The 19,643-nt window shown below is 36.1% G+C and overlaps 2 protein-coding genes across 3 annotated transcripts; one reads left to right on the top strand and one right to left on the bottom strand.

The window, feature by feature from the left end:
- Positions 1 to 778: 778 nt before the first annotated feature.
- LOC106165475 (aladin) lies at positions 779 to 10,229 on the bottom strand. The gene is made up of 15 exons (XM_087013266.1): positions 10,122 to 10,229; positions 9,629 to 9,831; positions 9,158 to 9,282; positions 8,687 to 8,742; positions 5,904 to 5,995; positions 5,561 to 5,607; positions 5,119 to 5,277; positions 4,600 to 4,683; positions 3,997 to 4,242; positions 3,234 to 3,294; positions 2,674 to 2,858; positions 2,353 to 2,420; positions 1,844 to 1,910; positions 1,581 to 1,668; positions 779 to 1,315 (listed from the first exon to the last, which is right to left on the bottom strand). The coding sequence occupies exons 2-15, from the start codon at positions 9,749 to 9,751 to the stop codon at positions 1,175 to 1,177; spliced, it is 1,542 nt and encodes a 513-aa protein (XP_086869392.1). The 5' UTR covers positions 9,752 to 9,831; positions 10,122 to 10,229; the 3' UTR covers positions 779 to 1,174.
- Positions 10,230 to 10,406: 177 nt separating this feature from the next.
- On the top strand, positions 10,407 to 18,130 carry LOC106165519 (cytochrome P450 20A1). Of its 2 annotated transcripts, XM_087013267.1 has the most exons (12): positions 10,407 to 10,563; positions 10,906 to 10,955; positions 11,382 to 11,551; positions 12,028 to 12,173; positions 12,366 to 12,533; positions 12,966 to 13,047; positions 13,945 to 14,112; positions 14,622 to 14,745; positions 15,210 to 15,321; positions 15,593 to 15,657; positions 16,388 to 16,544; positions 16,862 to 18,130. In XM_087013267.1, exons 1-12 carry the CDS (start codon positions 10,492 to 10,494, stop codon positions 16,955 to 16,957), a joined length of 1,410 nt encoding a protein of 469 aa, XP_086869393.1. In that variant the 5' UTR covers positions 10,407 to 10,491; the 3' UTR covers positions 16,958 to 18,130. The 2 variants fall into 2 exon arrangements, with proteins under 2 accessions (XP_086869393.1, XP_086869394.1); XM_087013268.1 differs by lacking the exon at positions 10,906 to 10,955 and having other exon boundaries at positions 10,426 to 10,563.
- The last annotated feature ends 1,513 nt before the right edge of the window (positions 18,131 to 19,643 follow it).

Below are 19,643 nucleotides of genomic sequence, written 5' to 3'. Positions count from 1 at the left end.
ATTGTTCACAGTGAAGCTGCAATAAGGTATCACTAAGATAGGCAATTAGTTAGATTTACTCTTGTTAGATCTACTGCTTATAAAATCATGCCAGACTGCTGGTAAAGAAGTTTCATCTAGTGTGATATCTTCTACATTTAATCGCAAGCAACCCTGATCTATCCTCTCACGTTCAACTTATTTAGGATAATATTTATTTTTGATGACTGATTTATAAAAATTAACGTGAATTTCTATAATATCTTTGTTGTTAAACTTAAACTTCTTTAAAGTCTTGTTTTGTCAATCAAATATTTTGTTGGGTTAAAAGGATGTTTTTGAGAGATGAATACAAACCTAACTCTGGAAAACACTTGCAATTTCCTGCTCTTTGGTTTTCCTGATGGATTGGAGTTGACAGTACATATATAAAATGAAAGAAAAAATGGTTCACCACAAATAATTTTGTTCTTGTCAATTTGGTTCATCTTACCGAGTAAGAGTATAGTTGCACCCTCGGGCACGCGCTGTTTGCACACGGCTCAACAGAAAGGTCCGCGTGATGATGATATTATTATGAAAACTTACACAACTCTATCTTTGCTTTACATAAACGATTGGTTCTTAAGTGCGTTGCCAGACGTATTTTTTACAGAACCGCTCGGAGAAATTTTGCACAAAGATGTCATGATTAAAAGTAAAAATATATATATTTATAAAGGAATCAGACTGGAAATAACAGACGGCATCCAGATACCGGTACTAATAACCTGCTCTAAATAATAAATAAATAGCGGGGTTCAAACACAAACAGACGCTATTTTTATTATGTAAATAATTACATGCACATGGCTTACCATTCTTTCTAGAGTAATCTTTCTTGAAAGGGGGTAATAATCATACCATTTTAAAATGATATAAAGAACTATGACTTTTCAATGCGCTTTGAAGAAGACTTGAACTCTCCAGATTGAATGTTATCTTAGAGGAAAAAAAAAGACTTGATTAACGAACGGCAGATATTTTATGTCAAAGTGAGCTGGGAGAAAGCAGGTCGTGAAATGGAAAGAATGTGATCGTTCCACCAATCATTACAAATACGACATACAAGTTAAAGCCAAGGGTCGTGCAATTACACCACCACCATAATTGCTCAAGTATCTGCACTGTTCCTTCACTTCGTGCTATTTCATCTTTACAAGCCTGGATGGGTGTGCAAAAAGCCATTTTCCATCTGTCCATTGGAAGTTCTGACTGCCATCGGTCTGTCTGTAATTACCGCTGATGATGGCAGGAAGAAAAGAGGGATGAATGAAACTTGTCCTGTGGACCAAACCTGTAATATAAACGAATAATTACAATAATAATTATAATAAGCTGACAAGACCTACAAAAATATCTGTGGAGTATTTAGAATTTCTTGAAAGAACTGGATGTATCTTCAACCTGCCAGGCAGCAGGATATTTTTGTGAGAACCTGTCATAACGTGAAACTGGACCATGCAATTTTCTCCAAGTACAAAATGTCCTCAGATTGAGATTACAAACAGCAGACGACAACTACAACTGTAACGACAGTCCACCAGCAACACACTACTCACAACTGACAGCAGTGCCCCCTGTCGTTCAAAAGTGGGTTGAAAGGCAATCATCTGAGCCTCTGCACCCTCTTCCCCTCTCACTATACCACTGGAAAGAAAATATTTCAGGTACAGGTCTCAGTCCCAGTCCACGAGGCATAGGCCTGGAACCGATCTGATTGTTATTTCATACAATGGCATTCTACAAGCACATTTACGTCCTGTATACTATATATAAGAACATGCTTTATGTCTTTAAATAAAAAATAATAATAATAACTTACCATGGCATTATTTCAAAGACAGGTGACACACGAGTTCTAAAGAGAGCAATGAGATCTGAGTTTTCACCTAGAACAAACATAATAGAATATTTATTAATGAATGACAAACAAGTGCCTACTCTACACAAATACATTTCTTGAACCTTTCATAAAACAACAGACAGTCTAAAAGACATCTGCCATGTGCACTACACATCAGTATCTTGTGTCATGGTTAATATTAGAATCAACAGTAAATTATAAATATAACCTAAATACTTAACTAGTCTAAATAAAAGAAATATTTCAATATAAATATATTCACACAAGAGTTAGCCATTGGCAAGTAACAACTGCTCCACATGTAAAATCATTTTCAACCCCCCAACCAAAAACACCCCTAAAGTGCATACTTGCATTTGGACAAACATTAAACACATACACACAAATAAGCATTGCTTGGTATGCATACCCAATTACACACACACGCACACACACACACACACACACACACACACTCTTGACGCTACCTTTAAATTGCACTGCTAATCTCTCTCCACTAGGATCCCATGCCATTGTCTGCACACAGCCCCCAAATCTAGAAGGCAACAAATCTAGAACATTATGAAAATATATGACTTGGAACTTCCACACTTTCTCTTTGTCCCAAAAACAATGACCTATATATATATATATATATATATATATATATATATATATATATATATATATATATATATATATATATATATATATAGTGAAAGAAAATATTATTATACAGATTTCACTTTTTTGTCATCACACTTTCAGAAATTGATGAAAAAAAAATTTCAAAGAGGTAAAACATGTACCTTTGAGGTCCATCCTCATTTTCTAACTCCACCACTGATAGGTCAACTGAGCTCACAGCCACCTTGGACCCACCAATTGAATGATCTGTTCCATCCAAGGTTGAGGTGAATTTCAAGAGATATATCACAGGCTCCTCCTTGGTGGCAAACAGCAGTACAGTGCCATCAGGACTCCAACAAGCAGCCTGGAGAATGCAGGCAATCAATGTTGTGTTAGACATGACATTATTATTCTGATTGTGTTCCATTATCATTCTACTATGTATGAATATGGCGGAGGAGTGCCCCTGTGTTACATTTAATTTGAAAATTATATAACTTCAGGCATGATACAAACAGACAAATTCAAGCCCAATAATTATTTAGTTTTGTATTTGAGGCTGACGGGTATTGTAATGCATGATATCTGTGGCATAACAGTGTAATGAGCTGTGCAACTTTAACAACTACACAATAGACAAGTTATTGTGTTAAGTGTGATGAATGCAATCTGACAGCATTGCTCCCAGTGTGCTAGTTGAGAAATTGCAAACTTCAGTACTTAGAACACCTTCTCTCACCTGACACCTGCCTGTCAGCTTGGTCCACTTCTCACAGCTCCATGTCTGTGTTTCCCAAACCCTAGCAAATATGAAAGATATTGACAAAACTCTTGAACAGTATATGTTGAGCATTCATATTGTTACTACATGCTAAAAAGTGTGCTAACCAAGGAATTAGGTATATTTACAAAATATTAAACAAATCCTAGCAATTCACCTGCAATCATGTGTTTATGTTATAAATAAACACAATTATTTAAGCAAATGACCTTAATTACTTTCACCTACCTTCTGGCGCGATTTCAATTCAAACTACATAAAGTTTAAATAAGATTTATCTTTAATGCCACTTTTGGTCTTTCAACATTAAATCCTTTCTATGTAAGGATCAATCATTGTTACCATGTTTAATGGGCATTTCCACAAACACAAGACAATAATCATCACACCATACATTCATTCATTCACTCATTTATACAATATCATACTTACATCATTATATAATTATAAGATTTTTATTAACTCTAAATATTCTTCTACCTAGTCAACTGCTTACTGACCTGAACACAGTTGATGGTGTCCCAGAGAAAAACTTCGATTTATCAACTGACCACTCAAATAAATATCATCATACTCCTCCACATGTCCACAGCTTACTAACCTGAACACAGTAAATGGTGGCCCAGAGAACAACTTTGACCCATTAGATGACCACTCAAACAAATACCATCACAATTATATTAATTTTCAGTATTCCTCACAGAGTCCACTGCCTCCTCACCTGAACACAGTAGAAGGTGTACCAGAGAACAACTTTGACCCATCAGCTGACCACCTCAGCATCGACACACCACCGCCACCCACACGGCGCAGTGGTATGGCAGTCTCCATGGCAACATCCCAGATCATCATGGCAGTGTCCACTGGCGAGGCAGATACCAAGACGCCCCCTTGTGGACACCAGGCGAGACTAGTCACTGGACCGTGTCCTGGATGGCTTAGAACCTGGACTGAACTAGTGGACGGCCTGAACACGGTTTTTACAATTAATGATCATGTCATCTAAGACATATTGCAATGACTGAAAACCTAGGTTTTCTATTCAACATTTTAGGACCAATATTTTTGATACAAATTTAGTATAAACCAAAGTAGAACATATATGTATTTCTGTGTTTTATAACAAATATACCTTCAAAATAGCTGACAAATATCATAGCAAGACAATTTCAATATATCAAAGTTTTGACATCAATCAGAAAATTTAATACTATGTTAAAAGTCAGGTAAGAAACTAATACACACTGTTCTTGAAAGATTATCAAGTTATTCTTAAATCTAAAAAAAGGGCAGTGACCTTGACTTGACACAAAACCTGTCTTACCTTGTTGCCATTGACAGTGGATCCACATGCCATATCAAGACACAGGTTTGACATGCCACTGCTAGAACTGAGGCTGACAAAGGCCTGGGGGAAATATAGCCAGAATTACTACAGACAACAATGGTAATCTTGAGTGAATAAATATGAGTTATACAAGTTCTGTAAGAAACCTTACAGAACTTGTATAACTCATATTTATGACAAACGTCATGAAGGTGACCGCTGGTCCTTGCCAAAATGACATTTAGAGCTTATGTTAGCAAGTGAAACTCCAAAATGCTAACATTATGCTACTGAAGCTAAGGAAGATGTAACATATTTAGCTGTTTCTCACCTGATTCAAACCTCAGTTCAAAATGTTTTACCAGATTTATCCTTGATTAGGTTTAAGAAATCTGACTTGGCTAAAAAGATTCATTTATTTGGCAAAAAAAAAAAAAAAATTATATATATGTGTGTGTGTGCGTGTGTGCATGTGTGTGAAGAGTTTACTGAGAAATGAGGATTAAAAATACTTACTGCCACGCCAAGTCTGCCACACCCTTCTGTAGCTTATGTTTCAGAGTGGGCACTATGCCTACCCCTGTGGTATAAACTCTGACAGAATCATCCCTCAGCGCTAGGGCAAACTTGGCTGTGTGAGGGTGCCATGAAAATGCTCTGATAGGACCATGCCTCCTATGGGTGGGTGGGGGGAGGGCAGAGAAAACAAAAACATATTATTTTATCCAGCATTACCTCAGATCAGCAGAGTATTTCTTAGTATTTCAGACACATGGGCAACCTTTTAGCACCATTATAAATCCAGTTTTATCATCAGTAACTGTTACATGACTTATTAAATATACCACATATAAATTACAGTTCAATTTCTCTTGCTAGATTAAAATTAAATTAATTTGATAGCTTGTTTAGCCAAAGTGTTTAAAAAACTGACAATTAAAAAAAAAAAAAAATGTACCAGTCTGAGGATGAAGAAAACTCAGCAATCATGTCTTCATTGGAAAGCTAGAATATAGAAAGACAGCCATATCAGACTCATCTCAGATAAACAATAACATAAGCTCACTAAATTAAATTAACTATTTCAAGTAGCTCTCAATGAAAAGAAATCTCTTTCGAAATAAGGAGAAAAAGACATTATGATTAACAACAATTTTGCAAGGTAAACTTATATTGGGCATGTGCATGAAATACGACAGTTCTGTTGTAAGCAATTAATATTTGGAAAACTTTGCCAAATGAACAGCCTAATCTGTCAGTGTAAGAAATAAATTTGGTATTTTTGATGCATATATCATTACTGAAAGATGAGGAAAGAGGGAGCCATGGAGGGAGTTTGCCCATCTGATAACTGCCATTACTCCACATGCCACAGAGCTGATCCATGGAGAACCTAGAGGGTTAATAAATAAATAAATAAATAAAATAAATAAACAAAAAGCAACATTTTATTTTAGTAAGGAACGGAATGTAAATTTCAATGCAAAGAGTAAAATGTTGACTTTCAACATGTTTAAATTGCCCTTCTATAATCTTAACTACAAAACTTTAATAATCAAAACTTTTAAAATTACTAATAACACTCCACTTTCAACATCAACCTGTAAAATGCCTATGAGCAACTTTCACAGTATTGTACCTAGCTATGCTTGTTATAACAAGGCAGCAAAGCTGTCAAATGTACAGACAAAAAACAGAAAATAAAGATGCAAAATAGGTCATTTTGTCAATTTTGATGCAATAATAAATAATGCTTATAATAGCACTGTCAGTCAACACTGAATTTTAATCATGCACAACAGGTACCATGGTCAATAACAGGAGCGAACCCAGAGATATTTTCTGACAGTATTCCAAAGTATCTATGTTGATCCATCCTCCATTTTTTTTGGTCTTCCAACAGAAAAAAATAGATACCAGTCAATATAAACTTAATAACCTGACCGTCTTCCGGAAGACCCAGACCCCTTCAGTAAGATTACAGTTTCAGGACCATGAGAGTTCAAATTCTCATGATGAAAGTCTCAATATTTGAAAAATGATGACAGTGCATAAAATAATATTACATAATGTTTAAAGACAGAAAAAACAATACAACTGCTTATGTGGAAATATAGAAAATGTGCAGAGCCTAAGGCAGATGAGAGTTAAAAGTCACAAATGCCAGTGTTTGAGAAAAAATTAAAAAGGAAAACATAACAAAACTAGAAAAGCACTCCAAGCCAATATGTGAAAAATTAAATTTTCACAAAAAACTGTTTAACTGCCAGAAAAATTACCAAACAGACTGCATTGCCTACTGAAGCTGTATTTTAGTCCCATGTTTCTTTCCTGTAAGTTTGAGAACAGTAAGTGACATGATTTTCCTTAAATGGTCATTATGGGAGCAGTGCCCAAAATAGGGGTTTCTTCAAATTTTGATGCAATATTACATAATGTTTAACAGCATAATGACCATCAATTTTTTATAATAAAATATTAGTATCATGGATATTCAGAAAATGTGACTAGCAAAGGTCTTCAGGCCCATGGAACTTCAAAGTCACATCTTGAAAATGCCAAAATGTAAACAAGACAGCACTTTTCTGAAATGGGTTTATTTCCATTTTTAACACTTTTTTAACATAACACAAAATTAACAGTTTACTGCCATTTTTATATGACCAACTAAGAAAATTGATGAGATGGGAAAAATATCAATAGAACAGTATTAAATGTCCGATTTCCTCCATTCTGAGATTCTGAACATAGTGGATGATTGAATCTGACAAACTGCAATGATATGGGTTTATTTCCATTTTTGACACTTCATTACACAATACACGATAACAAGTTTACCATCATTTTTATATAGTCAACTAACAATGTTGTAAAGATGCAGGAAATGTCAAAAAAACACTTTTACAAATCTTATTAGTTCAATAATGAGACTATTTAACATGCCTAAGAATTGAATCAGAGAAAATGTGAAAAAAAATCATAACTTCCCTAAAAATGACCCAATCATGCTGATTTACAAACTAGACCTGTGTATTATAAATATTCATCAGTTCTGTAAGTTTCAAACCAAAAGGTAAAACGGTTTTCCACTTATCGTGTTTAAGGTGTTGCATATATGCTGAAAAAAGTGAAAAAAAAGCAAAACTTCCCTAAAAATGGCCTGATCATGCTGATTTTCGAACTTGACCTGCGTATTATACAAATTCATCAGTTCTGTAAGTTTCAAACCAAAAGGTAAAACGGTTTTCCACTTATCGTGTTTACGGTGTTGCATATATGCTGAAAAAAGTGAAAAAAAAGCAAAACTTCCCTAAAAATGACCCGATCATGCTGATTTTCAAACTTGACCTGCGTATTATACAAATTCATCAGTTCTGTAAGTTTCAAACCAAAAGGTAAAACGGTTTTCCACTTATCGTGTTTACGGTGTTGCATATATGCTGAAAAAAGTGAAAAAAAAAGCAAAACTTCCCTAAAAATGGCCTGATCATGCTGATTTTCGAACTTGACCTGCGTATTATACAAATTCATCAGTTCTGTAAGTTTCAAACCAAAAGGTAAAACGGTTTTCCACTTATCGTGTTTACGGTGTTGCATATATGCTGAAAAAAGTGAAAAAAAAGCAAAACTTCCCTAAAAATGACCCGATCATGCTGATTTTCAAACTTGACCTGCGTATTATACAAATTCATCAATTCTGTAAGTTTCAAACCAAAAGGTAAAACGGTTTTCCACTTATCGTGTTTACGGTGTTGCATATATGCTGAAAAAAGTGAAAAAACAGCATAACTTCCCTAAAAATGGCCTGATCATGCTGATTTTCGAACTTGACCTGAATATTATGAATATTAATCAGTTCTGTAAGTTTCAAGTCAAAACTTAAAACCGTTTTCCACTTATCGTGTTTACAGTAAAAGTGCACGCCAACGGCAACGGCAACGGCAACGGCGACGACAGACGCAGGTGATGGCTATATGTACAGACACATCTGTGTCTGTACATAAAAATGTATCCATATCACGTAAAATTAATAAAACCTCAGGTCAGTCCCACAATACTGATTATTACAAATGGTCAAAATTACCTTCCAGGCGACTGCTTCCAAGCTCAGCCACAACACCTGATAAACCGTGTTCATGCCTAAAATAATAAGTATGTCATAAGAAAATCCTAAACCATTAAAAAATAAGTGATTGTCACAATAGTTTTTTTTTAATACGCTTCACAGCACCCATTTCTCAATTAACTTTTAAAAAACTTACCATAAAGACATCACCTTAACCAACAGCATCAAGAGCTCAACAGAAAACAGTTTCTGATGTATATCTTTAAAACATTTGGCCAAAAAAAAAGTTCAGAAACGAAATTGTTTTTCAATAATTGAGATACTACTGTATGCAATAAATTTATATTAACCTTAGCTAAATTGGTTATTTTATACATAATTATTCAAGATATTAATGTTTCCTTACTTTTATGGCTGAGTGTATATTAGCTGAATAAATTATTATTATTATAATTATTATTATTACCCATATCATCAATTATAACCTACCATGCATACAGCAGCCTCTTCCTCAGTGATGTTCTATGTTCTATGAAGGCAGACTTAGCATGTTCCTGGGACAAAGATGTCCTCAGTGCCTCTCCTGTCAGACTGACCTCAGGGTAAGTTAGACCCTGAAATAGTTCTCTGATTAAGATTGTGTCTGAGTACAAAATGCTTTGAAAAACATCCTTCGCTTGTCAGGATATATTTTTTCCACTCATTGTCATGGTAACCAAGTCATCAATTTAAAAGATTATCTGTGAAGTTAAAGCTTTGTTGACTGGATATGCCAGTGCAAAAAAAAAAAAAAAAAAAAAAAAAAAAAAAAAAAAAAAAAAAAAAGTGAATTTACCAGACAAGAGTTCTTTAATTGACAGATGCTTCGTAAAACAAGAAGCCCTTGTCACCGTTACGATTAAGGTAATTCAATCTAACAGAAGCTGGAAGCTTCCATTTTACCTGTGAAGTGGCACTTACCTGCATATACCTTTGTTGAGCCATCGTGTCATCTGCCCGACAAGCAATTAACTCACTGTTGGCCTCACAAACTGTGACATAGCCATCAGGGGGAGGTGGTTGGAACAGCAGCAGAGAACACATTATGCAGTAATGGACGTCCTCTAACACAGTGGGGGCTGCTGAGCTTTCTTATTTTAGTACAAGATCCAAGAAAATCACATCTAAAATTGAATTTAGATTAATAATTTTATTTTGTAGTTTGTAGGTGTTAATAAGAAAGATGCAGAGTCTACTGACTTTGTAACTAAAATGTTCATTGTGAATTTCTGTTTAATCATTTAAGCCCTGTTAACTTGTGAAAACGGTGATAAAAATAGCAGATCTGTACAGTTTCAATCAGACTGATAAATTAAAACCCACTAATATTAATCATTTCTATTTTTCTCTGTTAATACCACATATTCTAATCAAATATTTTATTCCAAAAACCATATAAAGGCACTCAACCTACAGAGCAACGGTGTCTCCACATAAAAGAAGAACAATGAATCCTTACGGCTTCCAAGACCTTTCAATTTTACACATGGCGGGGTAATGTTTACGGAAGTGATGGATACATATCCATACGCATTACATTTGTGTTCTCTTACTTTAATCTTTGTCATTCCTATTATATATTCCTTTCGTGGATAAATTAAACGTATGGTTGCTTATTTTATTATATTTGTATCTTTGAATATGGAAATAAAATAATTGCCCGTCACATGGTTTTGGGGACTATTTTGTTGACCTTAGGATAACCTTGGCGGATATAAATACTCAATCCGGAAGTGTTGCAGAGCTCTGGTGGTTCCACGTTGAAGTATCTAGGGATCGTGAAAATGTTGGATTTTGTCATTTTTGCAATCACCTTTTTCCTTGCTCTGTTGGGAGCAGTTATTTACTTATATCCTGTAAGTATTGCACTGGTTTATGACAATGTCTGCTTTTGATTTTGGCTGAAATACAACATCATGTTAAAGCACCATCTGTGACTCATACTGTGCCGTGCATGTACTAGTACATGTACAGTAGTGGTATAAGTACATGTACAAGTACTTCTTTTTTTCTGCTGATCGATTTCATTTATTTAAGTGCATTTTCTGCATACAGGAGCAAACAGGAAAATGTTCATATTGCACCCGTGCATACAATTTGTCCACGCAGAAATAGAACATGTTTTTAGAAAAAAATATATTGCATGCTTATGTGATTGCATGAAAAACGGATAGATTTGATATTTTGCTTACTTTTAGGGATCAAGAAAAGTGACCAGTATTCCTGGATTAGATCCTTCTGATCCAAAGTAGGTTCATTGATGCAACTTAACATACTTTTTACTTATCACAATTGTGTGAATGGTAATAATTATGATGGTAATGGACAACAGACATATTTGTCTTGTCTGGTTCATTTATGGTGATATATTGTGGTATTTCAGTTGATGAATCATGAAATACCACTGTAAAGTAGCTTGTAGTGATAAAATAATGTCACTGAAAATGGTTGATAGATATTGTCATTGCAAGGTAATGTTACTAAATTATTAAGTCTATATTATATTAAAAGTATCTATTAGAATCTGTTTGAAAGTGATTATAGGCATTGTTTAAATGAATCACTAATTTTTTTTTCAAAATAGTCTACATGCTGCTGCTCAGAAAGCACTTATAAGGTTACATAGATGGTCATTCTTCTTTGTATCTTTCACTGATTTCTTCTCTACTTGCAGTGATGGGAACCTAGCTGACATTGCCAAGGCTGGAAGTCTCCATGAGTTTCTGGTTGAACTCCATGAGACACACGGACCTATAGCCTCATTCTGGATGGGTCAGAAAATGGTGGTCAGCACTGCGTCGCCAGGGTTGTTTAGTCAACAGTCCAATGTTTTTGATAGACCAGGTATGTCACTCTTCATGTTGACTTGACCAGGTGTGTCACCCTGAGAGCCCCTTCAGAATAGAAGATTTGAGGATCCCCTGATATATGGAACAAATATGGCGGACCCTACATGAAAGAAGAGCTTTCTAATCCCCTGATGGTCTCCCTGCCTCCATATGCGCCATTAAATGGATTAAATCACGGCTGCAAGGTTTAATTGCTAGACCCTGCAAGGATGGCATGTGTGGAGATGGGGGGACCATCGGTGGTTTACTTGTCTTTTCTTTCATATAGGGTCCACCATATTTGATCTGTGGATCTTCTATTCTGAATAGGCTGGGAATGCAATTCTGACCACTGTTAATGTAATAGTAATAATAATTTATTTTTGTATGGTGCATTCCATTAAAAATCTCAATACTTCTTAAAATTGTAAAGCCAAGTAATACAATTATTAAAGATTTAATGTAATGTTTCTTGTAACTGTCTCATTTCAGCTGAATTATATGAAGTTTATAAACCTTTGTTTGGTGCTCCCAGCATTCTCTTTACCAATGGCGGGGCAGGGAGGAAAAGGCGAGAGATGTACGATGGCAGCATGAGGAACGAGCAGCTCCTGAAGATGAGTCCTATATTTTCAAAGGTCAGTTGTATATATTGTCATGACACTGTTTGTGGTGGTGATCATGAATAATCATATTGAGCAGCAAAAGAGTCACCTTGTGTATTCAGTTCCATCTTGCACATGAAATGAGGTAGAGGCGGATGTTCTGACCAGGAGGTCGTCTGGCTTTAGATTCACTGACCTAATTATTTCATGTACATGCAATTCCAGCTTGCTGAAGAATTAGCTGCCAAATGGGGCACAATGGTAGATGACCAACACATTCCACTCACACAGCACATGCTGGCCCTGTCATTTAAAGGGATACTGAGGACATTGTTCCCGGGAAGTTTCAAAGATGACAAAGATGTTGTGTCCCTAAGAAAGAATTTAGATGTGGTAAGTGGCAAATTATTATGATGTCACAGTGAAAATTGGTGTGTGATTTAGTTATAGCATAAAAATGGCAAAATATTTGGTGGGATTGCTGGACATTTGGATTTACAAGCTTCAAAACTATTATGTCAGTTAGGTGCCAGTATTTGATTTTTGATTTAAGAATTTTTATTGCAAAACATCTGATGTACTGATTTTCAGAAAAATCGAGTCGATTCTAATAAATCCTGGTCCTTAAGGCTTTCTTATGTCTGTGCCTGAAGGCTGTGTCATGTTAGGCGCATGTGATTTTGACGTAATTGGACATCTTTCGATGCAGCAGATATTAAGGCAAACTATGTTTGATACGGTATATGTGTTTGATAAGGTATTTAATAAATGCATGACTCACTGATGAAAATTTGTGTACTTGAAAGTTGTATAATTATATTCTAGTGTTGGCATGAGATGGAACAAGAGGTTTTAACTGGTGAAGTTCCAGAGAAGGGAAGTCAAAAGGAGAAACGATTCACAGATGGTGAGTACTATTGTATATGAAGTACATATAACAGGTACGTGTGCTTGATAAATGCATTTACAAATTTGTGTTGAAAATTTAGAATGCCCATATTACTGAGGGAATCATACACACAACATACTGCCACACTACACGTCCAGTTGTCACACCTAACACACTACACATTAAGTTGTCACACTTAACACACTACACATCCAGTTGTCACACTTAACACACTACACATCCAGTTGTCACATATAACAATACACATCCAGTTGTCACACTTAACACACTACACATCCAGTTGTCACACTTAACACACTACACATCCAGTTGTCACACCTAACACACTACATGTCTAGTTGTCAACTACACGTCCAGTTGTCCCACCTAACACACTGCACATTAAGTTGTCACACTTAACACACTACACATCCAGTTGTCACACCTAGCACACTACACACCCAGTTGTCACACCTAACACACTACACATCCAGTTGTCATAACACGCTACTCATCCAGTTGTCACACCTAACACACTGCACATCCAGTTGTCATAACACGCTACTCATCCAGTTGTCACACCTAACACACTACACGTCCAGTTGTCACACCTAACACACTGCACATTAAGTTGTCACACTTAACACACTACACATCCAGTTGTCACACCTAGCACACTACACACCCAGTTGTCACACCTAACACACTACACATCCAGTTGTCATAACACGCTACTCATCCAGTTGTCACACCTAACACACTGCACATCCAGTTGTCATAACACGCTACTCATCCAGTTGTCACACCTAACACACTACACATCCAGTTGTCATAACACGCTACTCATCCAGTTGTCACACCTAACACACTACACATCCAGTTGCTACACCTAACACATTTCATCTCCTGTTTCAGCCAAGACAGCCCTGCATACAGCCTTCCAGCAGGTGGTCAGTGAGTCCAAAGATAAGACTGTCCATGGTCCAGCCAGTTTCCTGAGCACAGCTGCCATGCATTCTGACTCACAGGCTCTCAGTGACTCCATCACATATCTGGGGATAGGCTTTCAGACTACTGGAAACTGTGAGTGTATTGCAGAATTATTCTGACCTTTTTTTAAATTTTTTTTTAGATTTTTTTCATTACAATATGTTAAGTATTTCATGAAATTATATGATAATCTGTAAAATTAAAACCATCAATAAATGCTATGGGGAATTTGGCTACTTGTAGATCTTTGTTTTTGACCATGTCACCATTGAGCAGCTGAGGTCAGCATCATTTTAATCATGGCATAGCATAAGTCCCCAAAAGACACCAGCGGTCTAAGTGGATTGTCCCAACTCTGCAGGTACTCTCGCTGTCTGCAATCAGCTCAACTGAATGACACGCCTCTCATGGTGTTAGTTAGAATACAGAAAAGCTGGTGATTATACAAATATGTTTGGAACAAGAGAAGGCATGTCATTCAGTTAAAGTGATTGCATTTAGTGAGTCAGGTTGATCAGTGAAGACTGATGGTGGTGTGTATGGGAATGGGGTCTTAGACTAGGAATACAATCAGAACAATTAAAAACCTGGCTTCCTTGCAGTGTTGTCCTGGCTGATCTACTTCCTGGCTACCCACCAAGATGTCCAACAGAAGGTCTATGATGAGATTAAAAGTATTCTAGGGGAGACGGGGAAGATCAACCCTTCCAACATCAGCAAAATGGAGTAAGTGTGTGTGTGTTTGGGGGGTGGGGTGGGAGGGGAGGTTGTTTCATCAGTGAGAAATGGAGTAAGTGTGTGTACCAAATGACTCAGATGGCTTGCCTCTTGTGCAGTAGATCATGGGTTCAATCCCTGGCCGGGTCATGCCTAAGACTATCATAAATATGGTACCTGTTGTCTCCTTGCTAAGCACTCAGCATACACAGATTGAAGTAAGAAACAAAGCCAGTTCTGCTGAACAAGTGGTAAAAAAATTGTGTGGGGAGGCTGGGAGGGTTTGTTACATCATTGTGAAATGGAGTGTTGGGGGGGGGGGGGGGGGGTAGGGGATGTTGCTTAAATGAACGAGGGTGTTTTATAGAGATAGGGGAAAATGGAGGGACAGATAATGGATAATTATCTGTAATGGATAATTCCATACTGCCACTCATTGATCACGGTAATAATATGATATCATTGTCTTTCAGATATCTCCACCAAGTTATAGATGAAAGTTTAAGGTGTGCTGGTCTTATTACATGGGTTGCTAGGCAACAGGACTTTGATACAGAACTGGCAGGTCATAAAATTGTAAAAAATGTGAGTTCTGTATATAATAAAGATTATCCATTAGATTGCTAGATCATGTTTTCTGAAAAAAATACTAATTACAAGGAACAATGTTATATGTATCTTTATGTGTGTGTGTGTATGTGTGTGTAAACCTAAATAACAAGCATTTTATATGTGGTTAAAAAAAAGTCAGTATTCTTCGTCTCGCTGTTTGTTAATAGTCTAGCGGGTAGATCTATTGTACCTAGGTGCTTTTCATGTGAAAATGTGCTGAGTGTTAATATTTGTCTCCTTACAGACCCCAGTGATCCAGGCTCTTGGAGTTGTGTTACAAGATGAGAATTTGTGGCCAGTACCTAACAAGTAAGTGACCCACAGTGACCAAAGCAGTGGAGAGTTTGAACAGTCAGTGGTTTGAACACTTTTTGCAGAATGCCCAGTAGAATCATGTAATTTGCTCAATAACTGATTGTTATTTTTTTTTTAATCTTGGGACCATATATTCTAAGGCCCTGATGTACCAAAGGGCGTGTTGTCTAAAAGTTTCTGGTCCAGACTGATGAGATGGAGCCCTTTATTTACTGGTATGGCATCAAATTTTGACTGTTTCTGGTCACTCCTGAGCACGGCTTCATAGCTTGCTTCTAGTCAATTTGTTTGACCTTTTATAGTACACAGTATCATTACCTTATGTTTACCCCACCTCTGAAGAACATGATAAGGACACGTGACAATTCACAGTTACAGACTTCTGGTGATGTAAAAAGGATTAGATTTGCTGACAATATGAGGCTCAATATATTTAGTGGCACTACTGAAATGGGACAGTTTGAGTTATGTCCTAGCTGAATGGAAACATGGCTATGATTTAAGTGAGCATTCTGATGTACACGTATTTCTCCAAATTAGAGACCAACAATGTTGATAAATGTAAAGCTTTTTGAAATCTTTACTTGAACATGTATAGTAAAATGTTGGCTAAAACTTAAGTCTCACAGACGGATCATAAAAGGGGAATATTGGAATTGTTTCTAGCCTTTCTGTGAAATTCATTATCTCAGAAATACAAAGTAACTTACTATCTCTGTTTCAGATTTGATCCAGATCGTTTCTCAGCAGATGCTAAGGCTGATCTCCCATTGTTTTGTTTTGAACCGTTTGGATTTGCTGGCCGCAGAAGATGCCCAGGATTCAAATACACATACATAGAAATCTGCTCTGTCGTGGCAGTGCTGCTGCAAAAATTCACAGTAAGTCCTTAGGATTTTGACTGATTAGATTTACTGCTGTAAACTTCTTCCAAACTTTTGATTGACAGATTTTAATTGTCACACCAAATTTGCTACGTACTCGACCTTGCTAAAGTGTACACAAAGGAGGCACTTGTATTGTTTTTTAATTGCCGTGAATATTTGACTGATGAGGTCGTCCTAAGGAGTTTTTTTGTTGTTGATGTTTTTTCTCCTTTTTGCTATGGGTGGATGACCGTGTCTAGATTCAAATTTGGACTACTTTAACATAAATCTCTGGCCTTGTATGATAAAAACTGCCATGTCTTGTCTTGTAGGTGCACATGGTGGAAGGTATAGTGGCGACACCTATTTACGGATTGGTCACTCACCCTGAGGACGAAGTCTGGGTGACTGTCAGTAAGAGGAAATAAACCAACATGAATCTCAGGAATGTGATCAATTGTTTTCAACATGTGTTTTCAACATATGTGTGATTTTTTGGAGTGGTCGGAGTGTCCATTTAAAAATTACGTCCATGAAAGAAGAAGCAAAAGAAATGGGGAATGAACAAACTGAAGTTGCAAAAACTTAATGTAATAATACAATGGAGTTGCCAAATGTGCTTTTTGAGCCAGCAATTTTTTGACTTGAGAGGGAGTATGTTACACAACTGTGGAAAGAAAATAGTTCATATCTTTAAAAGATGTAGGAGATAAGAAGTTGAAAAACAAGACAACCCTGTCGGATTCTAATGGCTATATTGCATTGTAGCAGTACCATTTAAACAGAATGGAGTTTATTTTTGTGCTTATACTAGTATTTAGCTAATTGCTGTAAGTTATACTGATGGTAAGATAGTGAAGTATTGGTCTTTTTTTTTTTATTCAGAAAACCGGATGAAAAGATAGGTGTTATTTTGACCATCAAAGAGAAGACGCTTAGTTTAGTCAGCCAGGGGGATGGAAGATAATGTTATTATGTGCATATTGGAAATGAAACGCCATTTGCAGCAACATTTAACTTATTTGTGAAGGAATATCAACTGTTTATTCAATCGTGGTACACCTATTTGTATGTCAAAAAAGTGTGCATTTGCTTTTTGAAAGAGGTACAACGGACGTAAAATTGCCATTAGGTTTGGCATAAATATTTGTGTTAGGTGTGCAATGAATGTCAGTGTACAAGTGACACATAGCTTGTATCTTCGCTTTATTGTGAGAGTGAAATACAAAGGTGCTAAAGTACAGTATATGTCTAATGGTCAGTTAGTGCTATTCAGATTTTGAATAATTTATTCAGTTATGCAACTGCTTGTGAAGCTAGACGTTTTCATGGCCTAATATTTTATTTCATTCAAGATGGTGCTTTAGAGAGGACAGAGGTGGGAATGTGCTGAAACTGAGGATAAAGGTCGTAGATGTTAAAATCTCTACCTTCCGTTAGCTTGCGGTCATCCTAGCCGTAGGTCTTCATAAGACTGACCTTAGTTTTTGCTGATTTAGCAGCCAGGACCTATTTACATATAGTTACAGCTTGTTCAAAATAAATATCATCTACCAAGCTACTGAGCAATTTTGCTGAAAATAAAGATATTTTAAAATTCTCCCAAGCCTTTGATACATTTTCATGCTGAGCTGTATAGCTACGTAGAGCGCTTTAAATACAACATGAAATTGTAATTATGCAAAAGAATAATTCATACTTCAAGAAATTGGCCCTCTGAAGCATATCCCGAACGCTTTTTATGTACAGACACAGATACACGATAAGTGGAGGGCAGTTTTACTTTTTGGCTTAATATTTACAGAGCTGATGAATATTCATAAAACGCAGGTCAAGTTCGAAAACCAGCATGATCGGGCCATTATTGTAGAAGTTATGCTGTTTTTTCACTTTTCAGCATATATGCAACCCTGTAAACACATTTAAAGGAAAACCGTTAGGCCTGTTGTCATGAAACTCACAGGAGTAATCAATCTTACTAAAATGCAGGTCAAGTTCGAAAATCGGCATGATCGGGCCACTATTTTAGTAGTTATGCTGTTTTTTCATTTTTCAGCATATATGCAACACTGTAAACACAATATAAGAAAAACAGATAGGCCAATTGTCATTTAACTCACAGGAGTGGTCAATCTTACTAAAACGCAGGTTGAGTTCGAAAATCAGCATAATCGGGCCATTATTTTAGAAGTTATGCTGTTTTTTCAAATTTCCTCAGACTCAACTCTTAGGCATGTTAACAGTCTCATTAATGAACTAATAAGATACGTAAAAGCGTTTGTTTGACATTTCCTGCATCTTTACAACATTGTTAGTTGATTGTGTAAAAATGATGGTAAACTTGTTATCGTGTATTGTGTAATAAAGTTTCAAAAATGGAAATAAACTCATATCATTGCAGTTTGTCAGATTCAATCATTCACTATGTTCAGAATCTCAGAATGGAGGAAATTGGACATTTAACACTGTTGTATTGATATTTTTCCCATCTCATCAATTTTCTTAGTTGATCGTATAAAAATGGCAGTAACCTGTTAATTTTGTTTTATGTTAAAAAAAGTGTTAAAAATGGAAAAAAAAACATTTCAGAACAGTGCTGTCTTGTTTACATTCTGGCATTTTCAAGTTGTGACTTGGAAGTTCCATGGGCCTGAAGACCTTTGCTAGTCACATTTTCTGAATATCCATGATACTAATATTTTATTATTAAAAATTGATGGTCATTATGCTGTTAAACATTATGTAATATTGCATCAAAATTTGAAAAAAAAACCTATTTTGAGCACTGCTCCCATGATGACCATGTAAGAAAAACCATGTCACTTACTGTTCTCAAACAGTACAGTAAATATGTACAGATGTGTCTATACATATTGCCATCACCTGCGTCTGTCGTCGCCGTCGTCGCCGGTGCCGACACCGTGCACTTTCATTGTAAACATGATAAGTGGAAGGCAGTTTTACTTTTTGGCTGTATATTTACAGAGCTGATGAATATTCATAAAACGCAGGTCAAGTTAAAAAATCAGCATGATCGAGCCATTATTGTAGAAGTTATGCTGTTTTTTCACTTTTCAGCATATATGCAACACTGTAAACACATTTTAAGGAAAA

The sequence above is a fragment of the Lingula anatina genome, chromosome 5 (genome assembly GCF_051362555.1).
Source record: "Lingula anatina isolate TDL-2025a chromosome 5, LinAna3.0, whole genome shotgun sequence".
Taxonomy (NCBI): domain Eukaryota; kingdom Metazoa; phylum Brachiopoda; class Lingulata; order Lingulida; family Lingulidae; genus Lingula; species Lingula anatina.
The sequence above is the reverse complement of the archived record's forward strand: the minus strand, read 5'-3'. Positions and strand labels throughout refer to the sequence as shown.